We start from the raw sequence: 18178 nt of genomic DNA, 5'->3' as shown, positions 1-18178 counted from the left end.
TAGTTGTGTAAAATCTTAACTAACCATAGATGTCTTCCATGTTGCAGTATTCCTATCCCCCTAGAGAGGCGCTTCCGTATGCGAGTGGCAGTCCTTGGACTGTTCAACTGGGCTTTTCGTTCTCAGGTTTGTATGCAGATGTCACATTTATGGTCCTGTGTGACATCACACGCACCTTGCATTAACCAGTCTTGCGCTTTGGTATGAGCCAGATGTTCGGGTGTCCTGAGGCATTGGATCCCACATGTGCGAATAGGACATATATGGTTATGGTAAGATTTTTTTTCCCAACTAATCTTACAATGTTTAGGGGTTCTAAAAGTACTGTGACAATCTAATAAAACTGTTTTTAAGACATCAAGTTGAAATGAAATGTGAAGTAACTACCTGGAGCACATTCATGCATTTGTTTTTTCGGGGTGGGGGTGGGGTTCTTTCTAAAATAGTGAGATTAAAACCTAAGGTTTCTGTTTTTGGTTTTTGTTTCCTTTACCACTTTTATAATGAGCTCTTTCTTTTTAGGTGGCCAGGGTGGAATGAACAGCTATTACGGTGGCAACCGTGGATCCATGGGAATGAATGGAATGGGAGGAATGTCCGGTGGCATGAATATGGGAGGAGGATGGGGGATGTAACGGTGCCCGTCTTGTATTATAAGTTTTTTATACATGGAGACATACTGCAATAAAGGCAAATGCTTTTCTGTTCTGTGAAATTAGGGGGGTTGCCATATTGCTTTGTAAATTTTTATGGTCAGTACAGTGCAGCCCTTCTGTACATTGTTTTGCCCCTTGGTGAAGTTATAGATTTCTGTGGAGACCAAGTACCATGCAATTTACCTTGGCTGTCTTACATGTTAATACAGTTGCAGTATTTATCTAAGAACTTTTAGTGACATTTTGTATATATGTTTTTTTATTGGTTGTAAGTGGCTGTCTATGGAACCTGTAGAAACATTTTTCTCTGGATAACTAGCACGAGTCACTGGGGCACTGAAATTGGAAAGTAATGGTCCTTTTAGCTCTATACAGTTCCTATGAATTGTATGTTTAACTCTGATCCCCTGTAAGCATGCATTTCAGCTGAAGGTATTGCTTGGCTCTACTTTGTCACTAATCCAAAGGGAGCTGAACGTTCTGTTTTTGAATGCATGTGTAAACATGCCTTTTTGTAAATCTTGAAGTTTTCAGGTCTGATTTAAGTTAAAGGCACATTTGTTAGTATTTTTGTTCGTGTTTTATATTGTGTCTTGTTTTTCCTTTTCGGTGTGAGGAAAAAGTGGACAGTACTGAGAGTTTATATTCAAGTTGTGTACGATCAACAATGTTAAGTATTTGATCTTTTGTTGTATCGCGCAATGTAAAGTAAGACTTTAAATAAAACACCTTTTAAAGCATTTCATGGAAGTCTTTACTTGGAAGATAATTCTAGAGTTTACTTGTGTAGAATTTAATTTACTGCTGCATTTTTGCGTAAGTGTGTGCCTATCTTTGCAGGTTTGCAGACTGAACCTGTACTAGTCTCATAGTTGGCTCTAGTGTGGTTGTGCAGTAATCCTAGAAGCCCCACAGTGCATCATAGAAGCCACTGGTGTACATGGAGTGATGCAAGTTTAAAAAAAAAAAAAAAAAATTGCGTCACTGCAGTGCTGTGTTCACCACTAGCCAATGTCTTGTTGGATGCATGATTTAAAAGGATGTTTGCTACAAGAAGCTGCTTTGTCTAGTGATTATTTATTTGGGAACTTCTGCATTGGTACTGGACTTTAAAAATTGACAAGTATGCTCTCTGGCAAAGACTGCAGCTTGCATTGTCTTAACTTTGGCTGTGCCAGGTCGTGGGAAAACCTGAAATTGAGGCATACTTTGTATGGAAAAGTTATTAGCATTTTTTGCATCTGACACCAGCTGGTAGGGCATTTACTTTTCTTATCAAGGGTTTATTTTACGTTTCTTGACCAGGGAAGTTGAGCTGGGCACAAGCCCTTTTTCAGCTGAGGCCCAGGGAGAAGAGTAGGGAGAAATGTGCAGTGCAAACAATGTCCGAAAGAACACAAGTAAAATATTTTACATTGGCAAAATAGTATACTAGCTATACATATGGAGGTAAGACTTGTATGCATTTTCTACAGTTAAATAACCAGTAGGGAAAATCCTGTGATACAGAACCGATGTGGAAATACCAGGGTGAATGATGTAAAAACAAAACCAGTAAACAGGAAAATTCACACTGTGTACTGAGCAGACAATGGCAGTAAAAATATCTCCAGTCCCAACAAGAGTTCTTGTAACAACATGTATACCAAAGTATAAAAAATAAATTTAATGAAACACAACATAGAGGCAATAAAATCCAAAAAGAAATGTAAATGATTAAGCACTTTTGTCCCTGAAATTTTTGTGGAATGACTTCAGAACCATAAAACTTTGAAACACTAAAATTTTAAATATACTTAACTTTGCAGTTTAAAAGGTCATATGAGTGGCATTAATTACACAGCTGCTAGTAGTATTCAGCACTGTTGCTTGAAACCCTTTTGGGTAAGGGCTAAGTCGTGTTAAAAGCAACATTATCAACAATTCTTGTGATATTAAATACGTGTCTAAAACAGTTTAAAACTTGAAAACAAATGCAATATATTTGAACATAGTATTGCACAGCCCTGTTGCTTAAAACCTTTTCTTGTAACTAAGTAGTGTCATAGAAAAGCAACTAACATTATAAGCAGTTTCCTGTGGTACTAGTTAATGTTCTAAAGCAGTGGTGGTGAAGCTTATAAAAATGCAGTACATTTAAATATACTGTAACTTTTTAAACTGTTTTACAACAAGTTTGGGTAAAAATAGATAAAATAGCAACTTTAGAACGTTTTGTCCATCCCCCCTTTTCCAGTAAGAAAAAGCATCATACCGAGATTTAAGTACAAGAATGATCATACTGTGTCAAACCCATAAAATGATTCATTAAAATTGCTTGCTCCCTTGGGAAACTTCACTTGGTTACATGTCTGCGCTGAATCCAGATGTCCTATAACCTATGGGCTTTAAGTTTTAGAAAAGAAAAATGGACACATTGTCATTAAGACCTGGTGAAAGAGACTGTCACTCATTTTAAAATTGCCTTAAAGTTCTCTTTGAAGAGAGCCTTTGTTGAACTAAAAGGTATTTTTGCTGCCATTTTCTCCTAGATATGGAGTGAGGCTTATGTTTGTGTTGGGTGAAGACAGTGATTATAAAGTAGAGCAGCGGTATTGCAGGAGAGGAAGATGTTTGTAGTTGTCCTGGAGATGTACAGCTACAGAGCCAGGAGGCTAAAATGTCTGTTCTTAGATGTGTTTTGTTGGGGTTTTTACCCATTTTTACTCAGTCTATTAAGGTCCCCAAAGATGGTGGATTTTCGTGTTTCACTGTTGCAGTCATCACACTTGGGTTGTCTGCCTGCAGGTAGCCCTCATTTGGCCCGAATACCAGAGACTTGGCTGTTGCTCCAGGACTGACAGGTTGTCAGGGTTATAAAAACAGGCAGCCGACGCAGTTACATCTGTATTTATTGCCGAGGCGCAGAAGCAGTTCGCATGAGTGCTGGTCTGCCGCTACCAGAGTTTTCGTTTACGAATTGAATCATCCTGAAGTCTTCTAAAGCCAAGTATCCTGTTGGGGATCCTTTTTTCTTGCTCTAACAGATGTCAGTCAACTATTGTCTTGCCTGTGGAAAGCAAATACCACACAGATTTTCATTCTTACTGCATCACTTGTTTAGGCCCAGACCATGACGTACCTTGCTATCGGCTTTGTGCCTTGTTCAACCCCCTGAACCATTTGTCGGTCTCTTATTGTCGCTAAATACTTTTTTTCTTTTTTCCTCCGTTTTCCGAAATGGCTTTGGTAAGCCATCAGACTACAGATATTCTGAAAAAATATAAGGATAAAGACAGCACAGGTCCAAAGCTGCTGACTACGCTTCCATTAAGCTAGTCGCCAGTTCGCTTTTGCCCCCTGATACCTGCTTCAATGGATTCGCAGTTCTCTATCGAGACCTGTTTGGAGTCAGGAATGCAGCGAGACTCTTGACTATGGAACCTGCAGGTGTCTACCTTAGATGGGTCTGGACCACTGTGCAGGCACTGGCTTCTGGGGAAATTCTTTGCACTACCGCTGTTTGACACAAGCAGACTTCAGTTCTGTCTAAAACTACAGAGTTTTGAAGGCCAAGAGTACACGCTACGCCTAGAAAGCCTACCAAAACACGTGCACCTCCTCCCTTGTCCCAACATTAAATGCTTCGAATGGTAAAAGACCTTGTGCTGATATGGGGAAGTCTGCCTTTCCCTGCTAAGAGAAAGGTCAGTCCCCAGCAGCTTCAGCAGTCCGAGTCCGACTGAGGTTTCCGGTTATGAAGACATGCCATCTGCTTATGAAGATTCATGTGCAGAGGAGTCCATTTCCTCTGCATGTCTTCCAGAGGATTTTTCTTTTTGTGAAACCTTACATGCTTTAGTCTTGGCATTCCCAATGGAAATGCTCTCATCTTCAGTCCAAAAAGACTCCATTTCTAGACTTGCCACAACATAGGCCTTTAGCAATACCCCCCAGTCCTGGAAGTTGTCTTTATGGAATCCAGTGTGTGTTCTGATACTTTATCCCCTGCTCCTAGAAAACCAGACTGTTACTATAGAGTACCTAACAAATTCCTTTTCAAAAATCCTACTGCTGATCCAGGCAGCAGTCGCTGGGAAGAGGGGCTTAAGGAGCAGACCTTGCCAGACCATGTCAAATCAAAGTTTAGACTCTTCTTTGAACAAGGACAAACTGACACCAAAGCAGAAGAGGTTCTTAAAAAGATGGAAGAAAAAGCTAAATCTATGCAGACAGTTAAATAATTCTTACAAGTGCGGCCTCCTAGATTCAGTAGGCATTGCCTCTCAAAACGTTTTTTCCAGCCCATCTCAAACTAGGCCCAGGGGAAATGGACCACCCAGACTACAGTCTCAGGGTATGCAGAGATCTGAGTGCCCCCACCCACAAAGCAAGGAGTGGTAAGCCTCCTCCCTACGGTAAGAATTCAATGACGTGTCTACTCCACCCTCCCACCTCTGCCCAGCCGTTTGTGCCCCTAGGAGGAAAACTTGCCCTTCATGCAAAAAAAAAAAACTGTTTGTCCATCACCAAAGACTGATGTACCTAGGGGTACAAATTATACTTCCACACTCTGCCAACCCCAAGGGTTCCCAGATCTTCCTCCAAACCAGTGGGCAGAGGCACAAAACCAAGTCCTATCCCTGCTCTCTATCAGGGCTAATCAGCTGGTTCCAGCGGAACTAATAGGTCAAGGATTCTATTCCAGACTTTCTGGTTCCAAGAAAAGATGGCTCTTGGCACCCAATCCTGGATCTTTCTATCCTAAACACCTTCCTGGTGGTACCTAAATTCAAAAGGCTCACCCTGCAACAGCTTCTGCCTATGGCTAGCCAAGGAATGTCGGGCTAGTCACCCTAGACTTAAGCCAATCTGCACATCCCTATAAGTGAGTCTTGCAGAAAGTATCTGTTTCAGGGCTGGATCTTTGCATTATCAGTTCTCTGCACTTCCCTTTGGCTTATCCACTGCTCCCAGAGTATTCACAAAACGCCTGGCTCCAGACAGTTTTTACTGCAGGGAGAGAAATATTCAAATTTACCCGTGCTTGGACTGCTTGATACAGGCGGATAGTCTGGAATTGCTGTTGCAGCACCTGATAAGAACCTTCTCACATTCCCAGTACACCAACGAAGAGAAGTCAAAACTAGTACCCAGTCAGAATGTATTCCTGGGAGAAAGCTAGGACCCAGCATTCCAGATGGCATTCCTCACTTCAGAAAAGCAAGCCTTTCTGATGGACTACTTTACTCTTTGGCCACCAGAACCCAGCTAGCCCCAAGGAAAATCCTTCAGGCCCTAGGGTTCATGGCCTCATGCATCCTACTAATTCCGTATGCCAGACTGCATATAAGGAAACTTCGGTGGTACTAAAGTCTGACCTGGAAACAGTCATTCCTATCGTACCTTGTCTAAGGACAGAGTTTCTTTGGTGGGCAGCAGCGTGCAACCACAACAAGGACTGCTCTTTACTCAACCCCATGCCACCCAAACCCTAACCAGACTCAATGGATGGCAAATGCATCCACAGCCACTGGAGCCCAAGTCAAATTCATCTGCACATCAACCATAAAGAGATGCTAGCTGTACAGCACGACCTGAAAAATTTCAGATCCATACTCTCCAGGACAAGTAATCAAAACAGGCAACATCAAAGTTTTGTGGTACATCAACAAGCAAGGGGGAACCCACTGTGCAGGTTAGCCGTGTCCATGTGGAACACTGCTTTTGACATGCAAGTCCATCAGTTCCTTCCAGGCAAACAAAACTCGCTGGCAGACTTGAGCAGAAATCTCCTAGACCCACACTAGTGGCAATTAGAGACCAGCACTTTCAACCTTCTGATTCAGAAATGGGGGACCCCCAGAGGTTTATATCTTTGCCTCCCCCTGCAACCACCTGCTCAGCAAATTCTGCACCAGGAACCCTCACAGCAGGGCCTGCAAAGTGGATGCCCTATCTTTCATTGGGTAAATCTCTCAATCTGCCTTTCCTCCTCTGCCCCTTCTCCCAAGTGTACTACACAAAAGACAGGACAGACCAAGGACAATTCTGTTTGTCCCGGACTGGCCACGCCAGCACTGGTACCCACTCCTATGCAGCTTGACACCGGTGCCACCATGGCACCTACAACAGAACCCAACCCTGCTCTTTTAAGCAGGAGGGACAGTTTTTGCATCCACAGCTGCAAACCCTAAATCTTGCAGTGTGGCTTATTCTTTGAATTCTCCCCCAGCATCCCTAAGCAAGCAGGTACTGGACATCCTTGTTGAAGCCAGAAGATCCAGTACAAGGAAATACTGTGCTGATAAGCGGAAAAGGTACTGCTCCTGGATTCAAGCCAAAGGAGAGGATGCAACTCTGCCCTCCCTGCCTCTAATCCTGGACTGCATGGCAGATCTACTCCACAAAGGCCTGTCTTTCTCGTCCATTAAGGTGCATGCCTCAGCAATTTCAGCTCATTACACCACTGAGCCCACCTCTCTTCTCGCACCTTGTCAAACAGTTCCTCAGAGGGGCAAACAACTTAAGGCTGCCAAGGAGAGTACCCATCCCTGCTTGGGAGTTTAACTTTGTACTAGTAAAGCTCACACATGCACACTTTGAACCTGCAGCGTCAGCAGAGTTAAATTTTCTCTCTTAGAAAACAGCCTTGCTTCTGGTAATCACTTCAGCTAGAAGTGTCAGAGTTACAAGCACTTTTATGGCTGTGGAACCCTTCATTATTTTCCATGCTGACAAGGTTTCCCTCAGGACCGACTTTGTTTTTATGCTTGAAAGTAGTGTCCAGTGTGGCTCAACCAATCCATCCATTTGCCAGCCTTCTTCCCTAATCCCCAAAACAAAGGATCCTGCACTCCTTGGACGTGCACACAGCTTAGATTCTACCTTTAGGACTAAGCCCTTCAGAAAATCTGACAAGTTACTAGTCCGCTTTGCACCAGGGGCAGAGGGCAAGGCCATTTCAAAGCAAACTGTCTCCAAATGGATAGCACACTGCATCCATTTTTGCTACAAGCACAATGGGAAACCAACCTTCTAGGGGTCAGAACACATTCCACTAGGGCAACATCTACCTCTACAGCACTTTTCAGGGGAGTCACTACCAGGGACATCCTGGAAGCTGCTACCTGGAGTTCTGTACACACCTTCACCCACCTGCCCATCTGCAACAGTGAAACACAAAGTAGTACAGTTGTGTACTCTCTACATAAATGTAGATGTTAGAGTGTAATGTCAATCTCGCCTTCATTCTTGCTGCATGGGTCTTATACTAAAGCTCGAGAGCTATTTACCGGCTAGAGGCCCTCCGATCTCGTTTGCTGCTTCAGCTACGAGGTTGCGTTTTTACCGGCTCCAGGTTATACAACTCTTTTCTACTGTTTTATTTTATATATATATATATATATATCTGTGTGTATATATATTTATATATATATATCTATATGTATATATATATATATATATATATATCTATATATATATCTATATATATCTATATATATATATATATATATATATCTATCTATCTATATATATCTATATATATATATGTATGTATATATATATATATATGTATGTATATGTGTGTGTGTGTATGTATATATATATATATATATATATAATGTAGTTTTTCTTATTAGATTTTGTCTTGGTGCTTCCCTTTCTACACCCTTTTAAAAAAAACTCTCTTACTGTAGTTTTTCAGAGTTCCCCCCACCTGTTAGAGTAGCGTTGATTTTTCTTGTGTATGTTCTACCCTCGGGTTAGTTGTATATAATCAGTAGTGTTTTTATTATTCTACTTTTTTATATGTTTTCTACTTTATAGTGATGGTTAGATCTAGTTAGTAGTAGTATTTATATTACTACTATATTGTTGATAGTTATTTACTAGTGTGTGTAGTGTTTAAAGCACTAGTTACCTGTTCCCTTGGTATTCATTATGTCTAAGGATACTAAGGTCTCAGGTTTCAAGAAGTGTGACTCGTGCTGTCAGAAGATGTCTGTCACATTTGTGTGTATTGTTTGGTCCCCCTACACCTGCAGGACTCTTGTGCGGTCTGTCATGCCTTCAGTCCCAGAGTCCTGCAGGAGCGTAGGAACAAGCTTATTTTGAGGGGCTTGTTTAAGCCTGAAGGGTCCCTGACTCAGCCTTCGGGTAAACCCTCCAAGCCCCCTAAGCCATCTGCTTCCTGTTCGGAGCAGTCGCTGAGCGGAGCTTCTGCCTCCTCGTCTGTTCTGGCTGGACCAGACACTTCGAGACCTCAGTCTGCTCCGGCCTTAGTATCGGAGCCTTCTGTGAGCCGAAAACGCTCGGTCTCCCTCTTTGGAGTCCGTTCGTTCGGCTCCGAGGTCTCCGTTACTACAGTCGGACTGGAGCCATAGGTCCCACTCCTCTCGGTCCTCCAGGCTGTCTGATCACAACCTCGAGAGGGTGGTCAGTAGGCTCTTAGTCGCAGGCACTGGCCCAGATGTTGACTAGCCCTTCTCAACAGACTGTGGCTATCCCTGTATATTCATCAGTTCCTCCTCCGACTCTACCACTGTGTTCGGAGCCAGAGCTCATTGGGGCTCAAATCGGAGCAGGTACCACACATTTCGGTTCCATCCATGGAGGGATCCGGGCGTCGAGATTCCCTCATCTGCTCTGAGGGGGCAAGTGGCATCGTACCCTTGTAACGACCCTGTTCTCTCTCTCTGTGCCTCTGCGCAGGTGAGCTCGGCCCCGACATCTGCCTCTGAGCAGTCACTCTCTGTGCCGGGAGGGGTTCTCATCTCTTCGGAGCTGGACCTTCCTCTGCCTGATAGGGGCGTCTTCGAGGTCATGAGGAGCGTACTGACTCTTGGGTCGGATCCACAATCTGCCCCTTCGGTTCCTCCCCCCATGGTGCCTGCTTCGGTCTCTGTCCAACCTCCTGACCCCAAGCGTGGAGGACAAATGCTCCAGGTCGCCCCATTGGGGGTATCTTCCTCTTCCGAGGCCTCCCCTGATCATTCGGAGGAGCCACCTCGGAAGAAAACATGTAAGAGGAAACATGTTGACTCCTCTGAGTCACGTCTGACAGACTTGGAGGATTCGGAAGGGTCCCCCTCTGAGGATGTCCCCTTTTCAGACATCCTGGAGATAATTAAGCAGAGGGGAAATTGGACTGCCCTTAACCCTTCCGAGGATGTCTGTGTACGTGGATACGTTTGGTTCTCACCCTTCCACCTCCTGGGTGTCTCCGCCTTTTGACCCGCTCATGGAAGTGGTTGCTCGGAAGGAGTGGACAGCCCCGGACTCAGTGGAATAAACTCCCCGTAGGCCCGCTAAATTTATTACAGCCCCATTGGATAAACAGTTTCTAGCTAAGGGGGGTCCCAGTTGATGCCATGGTGGTGGCAGCGGCCACTAAGGAGGAGTTGGCTGACCCTTCGGTACCTGTACATCCTCCTAATAGTCTAGGACAATGGACAGGTACGGGAAGCGGATGTTCTCTTCAGCGACCTTTGCTATGCAGTAGCTGAATTATCTGTGCCATTTCACCTGACTTCAGAGGGATCTTGAACTGGGTGATGCCCTTCAGGATCCATCGGCTGCAGGGTCTCAGGATAAGGTTAACTCCCAGCTGGCGACCTTAAGTTCCATAGTTAACTCCTCCATGCGGTTCATTTCTTATGCGGCCGATCGTGAGTAGGGTCGCAGGTACAGGCGTGGCTTTGAGAAGACACACCTGGATGCGGTTATGCAGCTTTGCTGATCCCTTTAAGGCGTCCTTTACCAATTCCCCCTTTGATGGTTCGGCTTTGTTTGGACCACAGGTGAAGGATACACTTACCAGGTGTGAGCAGGAAGGCAAGACTCTCTGCTGTGGGAGTCCATTTTTCTACTCCCTCCAGACCATATCCCAAAGGTCAGAAGAGTAGAAAAATGTGGTTTCGTAAACCCCAGAGAGTCTTGCCTGACAGACGTGGTGATTTTTCCTCCAGGGGTAGAGAAGAAAACAATAGACGCCGCCCTAGGGGCAGAGGAGGTCCGCAAAATCGGGGTAGCAGAATCTTTCTCTGACAAACCCTTCCAGCACCCCTGAGGGGCTGCCCGACTGTCCACCTTCGGAGGCAGTCGGGGGAAGATTGTCACTGTACCCAGAAGCCTGGCAACTCCTCACTCAAGACAGATGGGTATAGTCTATTATATCCGAAGGTTACAAAATTCCCTTCGTCCACACCCCTGTACAGACAAACGGATCCCTTCCCAAATGTCCCACCTGCTCTAAGGGATCAAGCAGTTCAGAAATTTCAAAACTGCTAAGAAAAAGGGCCATCCAGCCAGTCCCAGCAGACCAGCAAGGATCCGGAATTTACTCAAGGTTCTTTTTGGTACCAAAAGACAGGGGACTGGAGACCCATTTTGGATCTCTGCAGATTAAACAGGTCTGTTCAAAGAAAGATGTTCCGGATGGTCACGCTCCAGTCCATTCTACCCTTCTTCCCTCAGGACAATTGGATGTGCTCCATAGACCTTCAGGATGCGTACTCCCATATAAAAATGGACAGGCGTTCCAGAAGGTTTCTCCGCTTCCGGCTGGGGGCCAGTCACTGTCAATTCAGAGCCCTGCCCTTTGGTCTCACCACGGCCCCCAGGGTGTTCACCAAATGCATGGCAGTGGCTACGGCTCACCTGAGACTACGGGGATTCCAGGTGTTTCCATATCTAGACTGGCTCCTTACTGCTTCTACCAGGCAATCGGCTATTGCGAGCCAGGGACTATACCATTCAAACTTGCTCCGAGCTTGGTATATCAATAAATTTTGAAAAGTCTGCATTGTCGCCTTGTCAGTCTATAACCTTTATAGGCGCAGAATTAAATACAAAAGATCTATCTGCAAAACTTCCTCCTGACAGAGTATCAGGCATTCGCCGACATGTACAGATCCTACCACAGTGCAAGATGATTCAGGCCAGATTTGTACTAAAGACATTGGGTCTCATGGCAGCAGTGATCATTTTAGTCCCCCTGGCTCGTTTTCACATGCGGCTCCTCCAGTGGACGCTGTTTACCCAGTGGTCCTTTCAACGACTTCCAATGTCCCACTGGATAAACACTCAAACATGCAAAGACCACCTGGCTTGGTGGATGGTGTCCCCTCTAGTTCTCCAGGGCAGACAGTTTGTTCTTCCTCCTCCTGTTGCCACAGTGACCACGGATGCCTCCCTGATCGGGTGGGGGGGACATTTTCAGGGCAGGACTGTCCAGGGCTCTTTGCAACCCCTAGAATACCACCGGCACATAAATGTCTTGGAGATGAGAGCGTTACTTTTAGTGTTGCAAGCTCTTCAGGACTCTCCACCTACCGAGACTATTGCAGTTCAGACTGACATTGTCTGTAGTGTGGTACATCAAGCATGGTGGAACCAGGTCCTATCCCTTATGTTGAGAAGCACTCAGGCTCTGGCAGTGGGCGATCTCTTCCCAATGGTTTCTGATAGCAACGCACATCCCCGGGAAGTCCCAACGTCATAGACAGGCTAAGCAGAGCCATTCTCATGCTTCACGAGTGGTCTCTCATTCAGTTAGTAGCGGACAAGATTTTCTGCAGATGGGGTCAACCTTGCTGCGACCTTTTTGCAACCCCTCTCAACAGCAAGTGCGAAGACTTCTTCACCATTTCCCCTCCCCGGCCATTCCCCCTGAGAAGCTCTAGTACACGATTGGCCCCGGGGTCTCGTGCATTTCCGCCTTTTCCCTTAATTCCCAAACTGATTCAGAAAGCGACCGCTTTGGGTTCCAGGATGATCCTCATTGCCCCTTACTGGCCTCGAAAAATTTGGTTCCCATTCTTGCATAGTCACCTACTGGAGCAGCCCTGGAGGCTGGACCCAGTGCCAGACCTGTTAATCCATCAGTCAGACGGGCTGCATCAATCCCTTCAATCTCTCAACCTCACAGCTTGGTTGCTCCACTTCCAACCCTAGCCAGGCTTCCGCATATTTCTCAGCCAGTGCGTGAAATCATCCTTTCTTCACACAAATCTACTACCAGAAAAACCTATGCTAGTAAGTGGAGACTTGGGCTGAGGCCAGAAATCTAGATCCTTTTACAGCCCCTGTCCAGTGTTCTGGATTTTTTGGCAGAGCTTTTTCAAGCGGGCTCCTCTTCTGCCACCATTAGAGTCCAATTGGCTGCTATCGCTAATTTTCACGCTGGCCTGTCAGAGACCAGCATTATGTCCCATAAACTTTGTAAAGCCTTTCTTAAAGGGACTGTTTTGCTGAGACCTCCGGTTAGAGATCCCCCGTCTCCGTGGGATTTGAATCTGATATTAACTTCACTGATTCTCCCTCCTTTTTGAACCTGCGGCCACCTGTTCCTTAAAATTGCTCTCCTGGAAGATTCTCTTCTTAGCTATCACCTCAGCTAGAAGAGTATCGGAACTTCAAGCCCTCTGTATTCGTCCTCCCCATCTTGTTTTTCACAAAGATAGAGTTTCACTCAGAACTATTCCCTCCTTTTTACCCAAGATTCCTTCTGAGACAAACCTGAATCAGGCCATTGATCTTCCGGTCTTTTTTCCTAACTATTCAAACAGAGCTGAACAAAAGCTGCATAATTTGGATGTTCACAGGCAATTACGTTTCTATTTAGATAGGACAAAAACTAGGAAGTCAGACCAACTCTTCCTGTCCTATGCTGAGGGCAAGCAGGGCCTGCCAGTATCTTTAGATGGTTGGCCTCTATCATTTCCTTCATTTACCAACCAAGACATAAAGAACTCCCTACAAAACCAAAAGCTCATTCCACCAGAGCGTTGGCTACGTCAGTAGCTTTTCAAGCAAGACCTCCAATGGAATCTATTTGTGCTGCAAGCCACATGGGCCACTCATACCTTTATTTCTCATTACAAGTTGGATATGACCTCCAGGAGTCGGGCTGAGTTTGGTTCCACTGTGCTCTAGTCTGTTCTGATGAGCCACCCAGGGCTAAGGTGCTAGAGACGCTGTCCCATCCAGCAAGAATGAAGGCGAGATTGACAACTTAACATTAAGAAGTTATGTGCCTATTATAACGTTCCACGTTAGTTGTCTTCTCGCCTTCTTTCTTGTGTCCCACCCTCCATCCCCCTAGCCTGGACAGACCGAGATGAATCCTTGTGAGGCCTTATTCCTCTGCATGACTATTTCCTAGGTTATGTCCTCAGTTGGTAGGGACAGGGTGTCTCCATGGTGTTAGCTATACCAAACGAGATCTGGGTATCTGGCACCTAGCATTGTGGGATAGGGGGAGGGCCTCGAGCCGGTAAATAGCTCTCGAGCTTTACTATAAGGCAGAGTCGGAGCCGAGGATCGGCTCCGGACCCATCCAGCAAGAAAGGCGAGAAGAAGACTACCAACATGGAACGTTATGGTAGGTACATAACTTCACTTTTACAGTCCTGTTTTCCCTACCTCCAGCCAGAGTAGTCTCTCTTGCTTGAAGTTGATGCCTGGTGGTGGAGGTAAGGAGCCAACCGTCCAAATACGGAAACACCTGGAATCCTAAACACCTCAGGTGAGCCGTGACTACTGCCATGCACTTGAACACTATGGGGGCTGTAGTGAGACCAAAGGGCAGAGCTCAGGATTTATAACTATTGGCTCCCAGCCAGAAACGCAAGTGATCTCTGGATAGCCTTGGCCATCTTTATGTGGTAGTACGCATACTTGAGATGCAGTTTTTTACCTTTTCCATTGAGACTAAATACTTATCAGCGGGGCCGCTCGAGGAGTCGAGATCAAAGGAAGCGCAAACATACAGGGGGACATTCGCAACAGAGACAACGACAAAGACAGTAAATGATTTATGTTTTAACTTGTCTAGGTTTGCTCTCTCTGATTCTGACTTCAGTATTCTGAATAGAGGTCTATCTTTTGTTCCTTCCAGAGGTAGTTACCTCTATGAACTATTGATAGACCTGAGATTGTTTACACGGGCAGTAGCCCTGAAATTACATTTTTTTGATAGTGATGATGGGATATGTACAAATGCATCTGTGACTGAATTATGTAACGTAACGTAAGAGTGTATTTTCTCCTGCTCTACCTGCGCATGTTGATTGTTTTATGAAGCTATGTGAACGAGAACTTTGATTATTTTTTGAATGGAAAGAAAAAATATAAGTACTTCAATATGAGTAGGGTTTAACAGATTTCTTTAACAGAGCTATCACAATTCTTTGCTTACTTTTAGGCCAGCTGATAAAGGAGGAGGTATAGTTATTAGACAGAATTTTATGATAGCCTTATGAATAGGATGCTTAATAATAAAATTAGTAAGGAAGATCTAAATAGCATACTTAAAGATGTTAATGATCAATTGTATGATATATTAATGTGTCGACAAATCACACATCAAATGTATCAATATTTTTGTAATGAACATCCTAGGATTCCCAGCATTAAGGGTCTGCCTAAGATGCATAAGGGTCTATATCCACCTCCATTGAGTCCCATTGTCTCTGGTGATAAATGGTTAACAGAAAATATTTCTATTTTCCTTGAGAAGACACTTAGACCATGTATGGATGAGATACCTAGCATACTTGGATACCTATCAGCTCTTGGAATATTTTGATAGGTCAGAAGTAGATCTATGTGAGGGGGTCCATCTTTTGATTACTTTAGATGTACAAAACTTGTTTACTGTTATTCCCAATGAATGGGGCATACAAGCCATTAGGGAACTGTTACAAATTTTTTCACATATAAGTAGTAATCAAGCCATTTTAATTTGCCAACTTTTGGATATAGTATTATCCCATAATGTGTTCTCCTTTAAAGGCTCCCTGTATTTACAGCGCTGGGGTGTAGCCATGGGCACACCCTGCGCTAATACTTATGCCAACTCAGTTGTTTATCACTGGGAGAAGACATTCTTATTTACACATGATCTGTTCTGTAAAATTTTAATATATAAGAGGTTCGTGGATGATGTTCTCATCGTGTGGGATGGGACCAGAGAAGAGTTTGACGTTTTTAATGTTTCTGGAAAATACTACCAGCTTCCTTAGGTTCACTATGGAAGCATCCTACGATGAGATAAATTTTCTGGATTTGAAATTAAAAATAAAAGGAGGGAAGATGGTCTCCACCTTGTATCGGAAGGATTGCTGGAAGAATGCTATTCTTGGCTATGATAGCATGCATCCCAGACACGTATTTAGGGGGATAGCTAAAAGTCAGTTTGTACGACTACTTAGATTTTGTAAAGAAAGCTCTGATTTGATATTTGAAGTTGATTGTTTCGAGAAGATTTTTATGGGTAGGGGCTACAATATGGCAATGGTAGAATCTGTTAAAGTTGAAGTACTGGGTAAAAAGCTAAATCTCAAAACATCTAATACTAGTACAAATTATGATACCCTAAGGTATATTAAGCAGTCTTACAATAATACTGTACACTTTGTTACAACTTATACTAATGATAGTATGAATATAAGAAGAATCATTAGTAACAGTTGGAACGTATTAACTATTGATGAAAGAACAGCAAAAGTAGTAGGTTTCTATCCATCTTTTGTATATAGAAACAATAAAAATCTTAAGACTATTCTGCATAGACTCACAGATTGATGATACACTACACTCAAGTATACCTTTAAGGTTGGGTACTTACCCATGAAAGAAATGTAATATGTGTAGTTATATTACAAAAGAGCAAGTGTTTATTCATCCTTCTTTGAACTATTGCTTTAAGCCAAGATTCTATGCTTCATGCAACAGTTCTAATTTGATATATCTGGCTACTTGCCAGATGTGTCCTGCTTATTACGTAGGTCTTAGCAAGTGGGAATTTAATTAAAAAAAAGATTTATAATCACATTTATGATATTAGGCGTAAGAATGAACTAAATGCGTTAGCTAAACACATTATTCAGAACAATAACCATTTGTTTTAGAGTGCTACAGATAATTTTAAAAAATGAGAGGGAAGGAGATCATATTAACTTTCCAGAACAAAAAATTGGAATGGATTCTTAGATTAAAAGCCCATCAGCCTCCTGGTTTAAATCGGTATGTTTCCCTTAAACCTATACTAAGGGGACGTAGATGATAGAGTATACAGATTATATTTCCCACTCATACTTTAATACATTTCTTGTTTATAATACATATTCTAGATGACATGTACTTGTTATTTCTATAAAGTATTAATTTTACAATACCTCAGCATCTAGAATTAATTATACATTGCATAAGGGACATGATTATACTTTTTTAATACATCTTTATACTTGGATATGCATTCTATGTATTCTATTCATATATTTACACATTTTATACACTTTGTATAGTCACCTATTATGTTTTATCAGCATACATAATTTTTCATCATTTATTGTCTATGTTATACTACGTTAGGATATCAGTATGCCTTATAAATCTTGATAAGATGAATTGTCATTTTTGTATTTATTTATACTATTTGATAATGTACTTACATCCAAGCGATTATTTTATATAAAGGATTTTTTAGTTTGGAGCGTAGCTCATGGAATGCCTGATTTTTATGGTAAAAACTATGCGGCTTCTATTGCCATATATTTAAATAATTAGGTGCATTCTCTTTAAGTATTTTATGCTTTAGTTTTAATTGATAAAATGACTTGCTAATTTGTTAATTGATTGGTGTCCACACTTTAGATCCTGTGTATATAAGCTTTGATGCCTTTCATTGTGTGTTAGATCTGAAGAAGCGTATATTTTATACGCGAAAGCACTCATCATACTTGGGAATAAAAGCTTTTTTATTCAAGTGGACATTGCCAGTTTGCATTTGTGGTATACCTGCTCGTCTTCATTGCTGTATTTTTCGTTTTGTTCTTTGACGAGCGGAACATCTTTGTGATAGCAGTTTTGTTTTCGCAATGTTATGGTAGGTACATAACTTCACTTTTACAGTCCTGTTTTCCCTCCCTCCAACCACCAGCTCGTTCTTTATGCCTTCTACTCTGTCTTTTCAGGGGTATTGGTATTTATTTTTTACTGGTGGTGGTTTCACCCACCATAACCTTGCTCCCTGTTTGGGGGGGCTCCAGACATTTGGGGCAAGAAAAATTGATGTAATGGTGTCTGCTGCCTGATTTTATTCCCGACAAACTAACGTCAGTCCTGGAGCGACAGCAAACGACTCAAATACAAGCGTTTGGTATTTGGGGCGACTGAGGGGATACCACCTGCAGGCAGATAACCAAAGTGTGATGACTACAACAGTGAATACTCAACCATCTACATTTATGGTAAGTGTACACAACTTTACTTTTCCTGGCGTGTATTGGTAGATGCCCAGTATAGTGTATCCCCTGCTGTGCTGATGTTGCTAGGGGGAATATGTATGGTTGGTGCATGCGGTCTTGTAAGAGTTCAGTTTAAGGCAATAATCTCTACTTTTTTGGATATACGGTCTGGTCAAATGGTATTGTATCCTAGTGGGACGATTTCAGGTTTATCTTAAGGGTTTGGTGAGTTTTTTGTGATATGGAGGATGCAAGGGTTTTAACAGCTCAGAAAATGCCTGCTTACTT

The 18178-nt window shown here is 43.1% G+C and overlaps 1 protein-coding gene across 6 annotated transcripts in view; it reads left to right on the top strand.

Annotated features, from left to right (window-relative positions):
• Positions 1 to 18178, top strand: part of HNRNPH1 (heterogeneous nuclear ribonucleoprotein H1) — a 251741-nt gene that overhangs the window by 95950 nt on the left and 137613 nt on the right. For 5 of the 6 annotated variants that reach the window (XM_044069389.1, XM_044069385.1, XM_044069386.1 and 2 more), the window contains one exon: positions 523 to 1396. The exons of the other annotated variant lie outside the window; for it this stretch is intronic. In XM_044069389.1, the coding sequence (XP_043925324.1) occupies positions 523 to 635 (113 nt within the window). In that variant the 3' untranslated portion in view covers positions 636 to 1396. Of the gene's footprint in view, positions 1 to 522; positions 1397 to 18178 lie in introns of those variants that run through there. 6 annotated transcript variants of the gene reach the window in all.

Source organism: Protopterus annectens, chromosome 4.part0 (genome assembly GCF_019279795.1).
Source record: "Protopterus annectens isolate FY-2018-M chromosome 4.part0, PAN1.0, whole genome shotgun sequence".
Classification (NCBI taxonomy): Eukaryota; Metazoa; Chordata; order Ceratodontiformes; family Protopteridae; genus Protopterus; species Protopterus annectens.
Note: the sequence above shows the minus strand (reverse complement) of the source record. Positions and strands in the feature narration are given on the sequence as shown.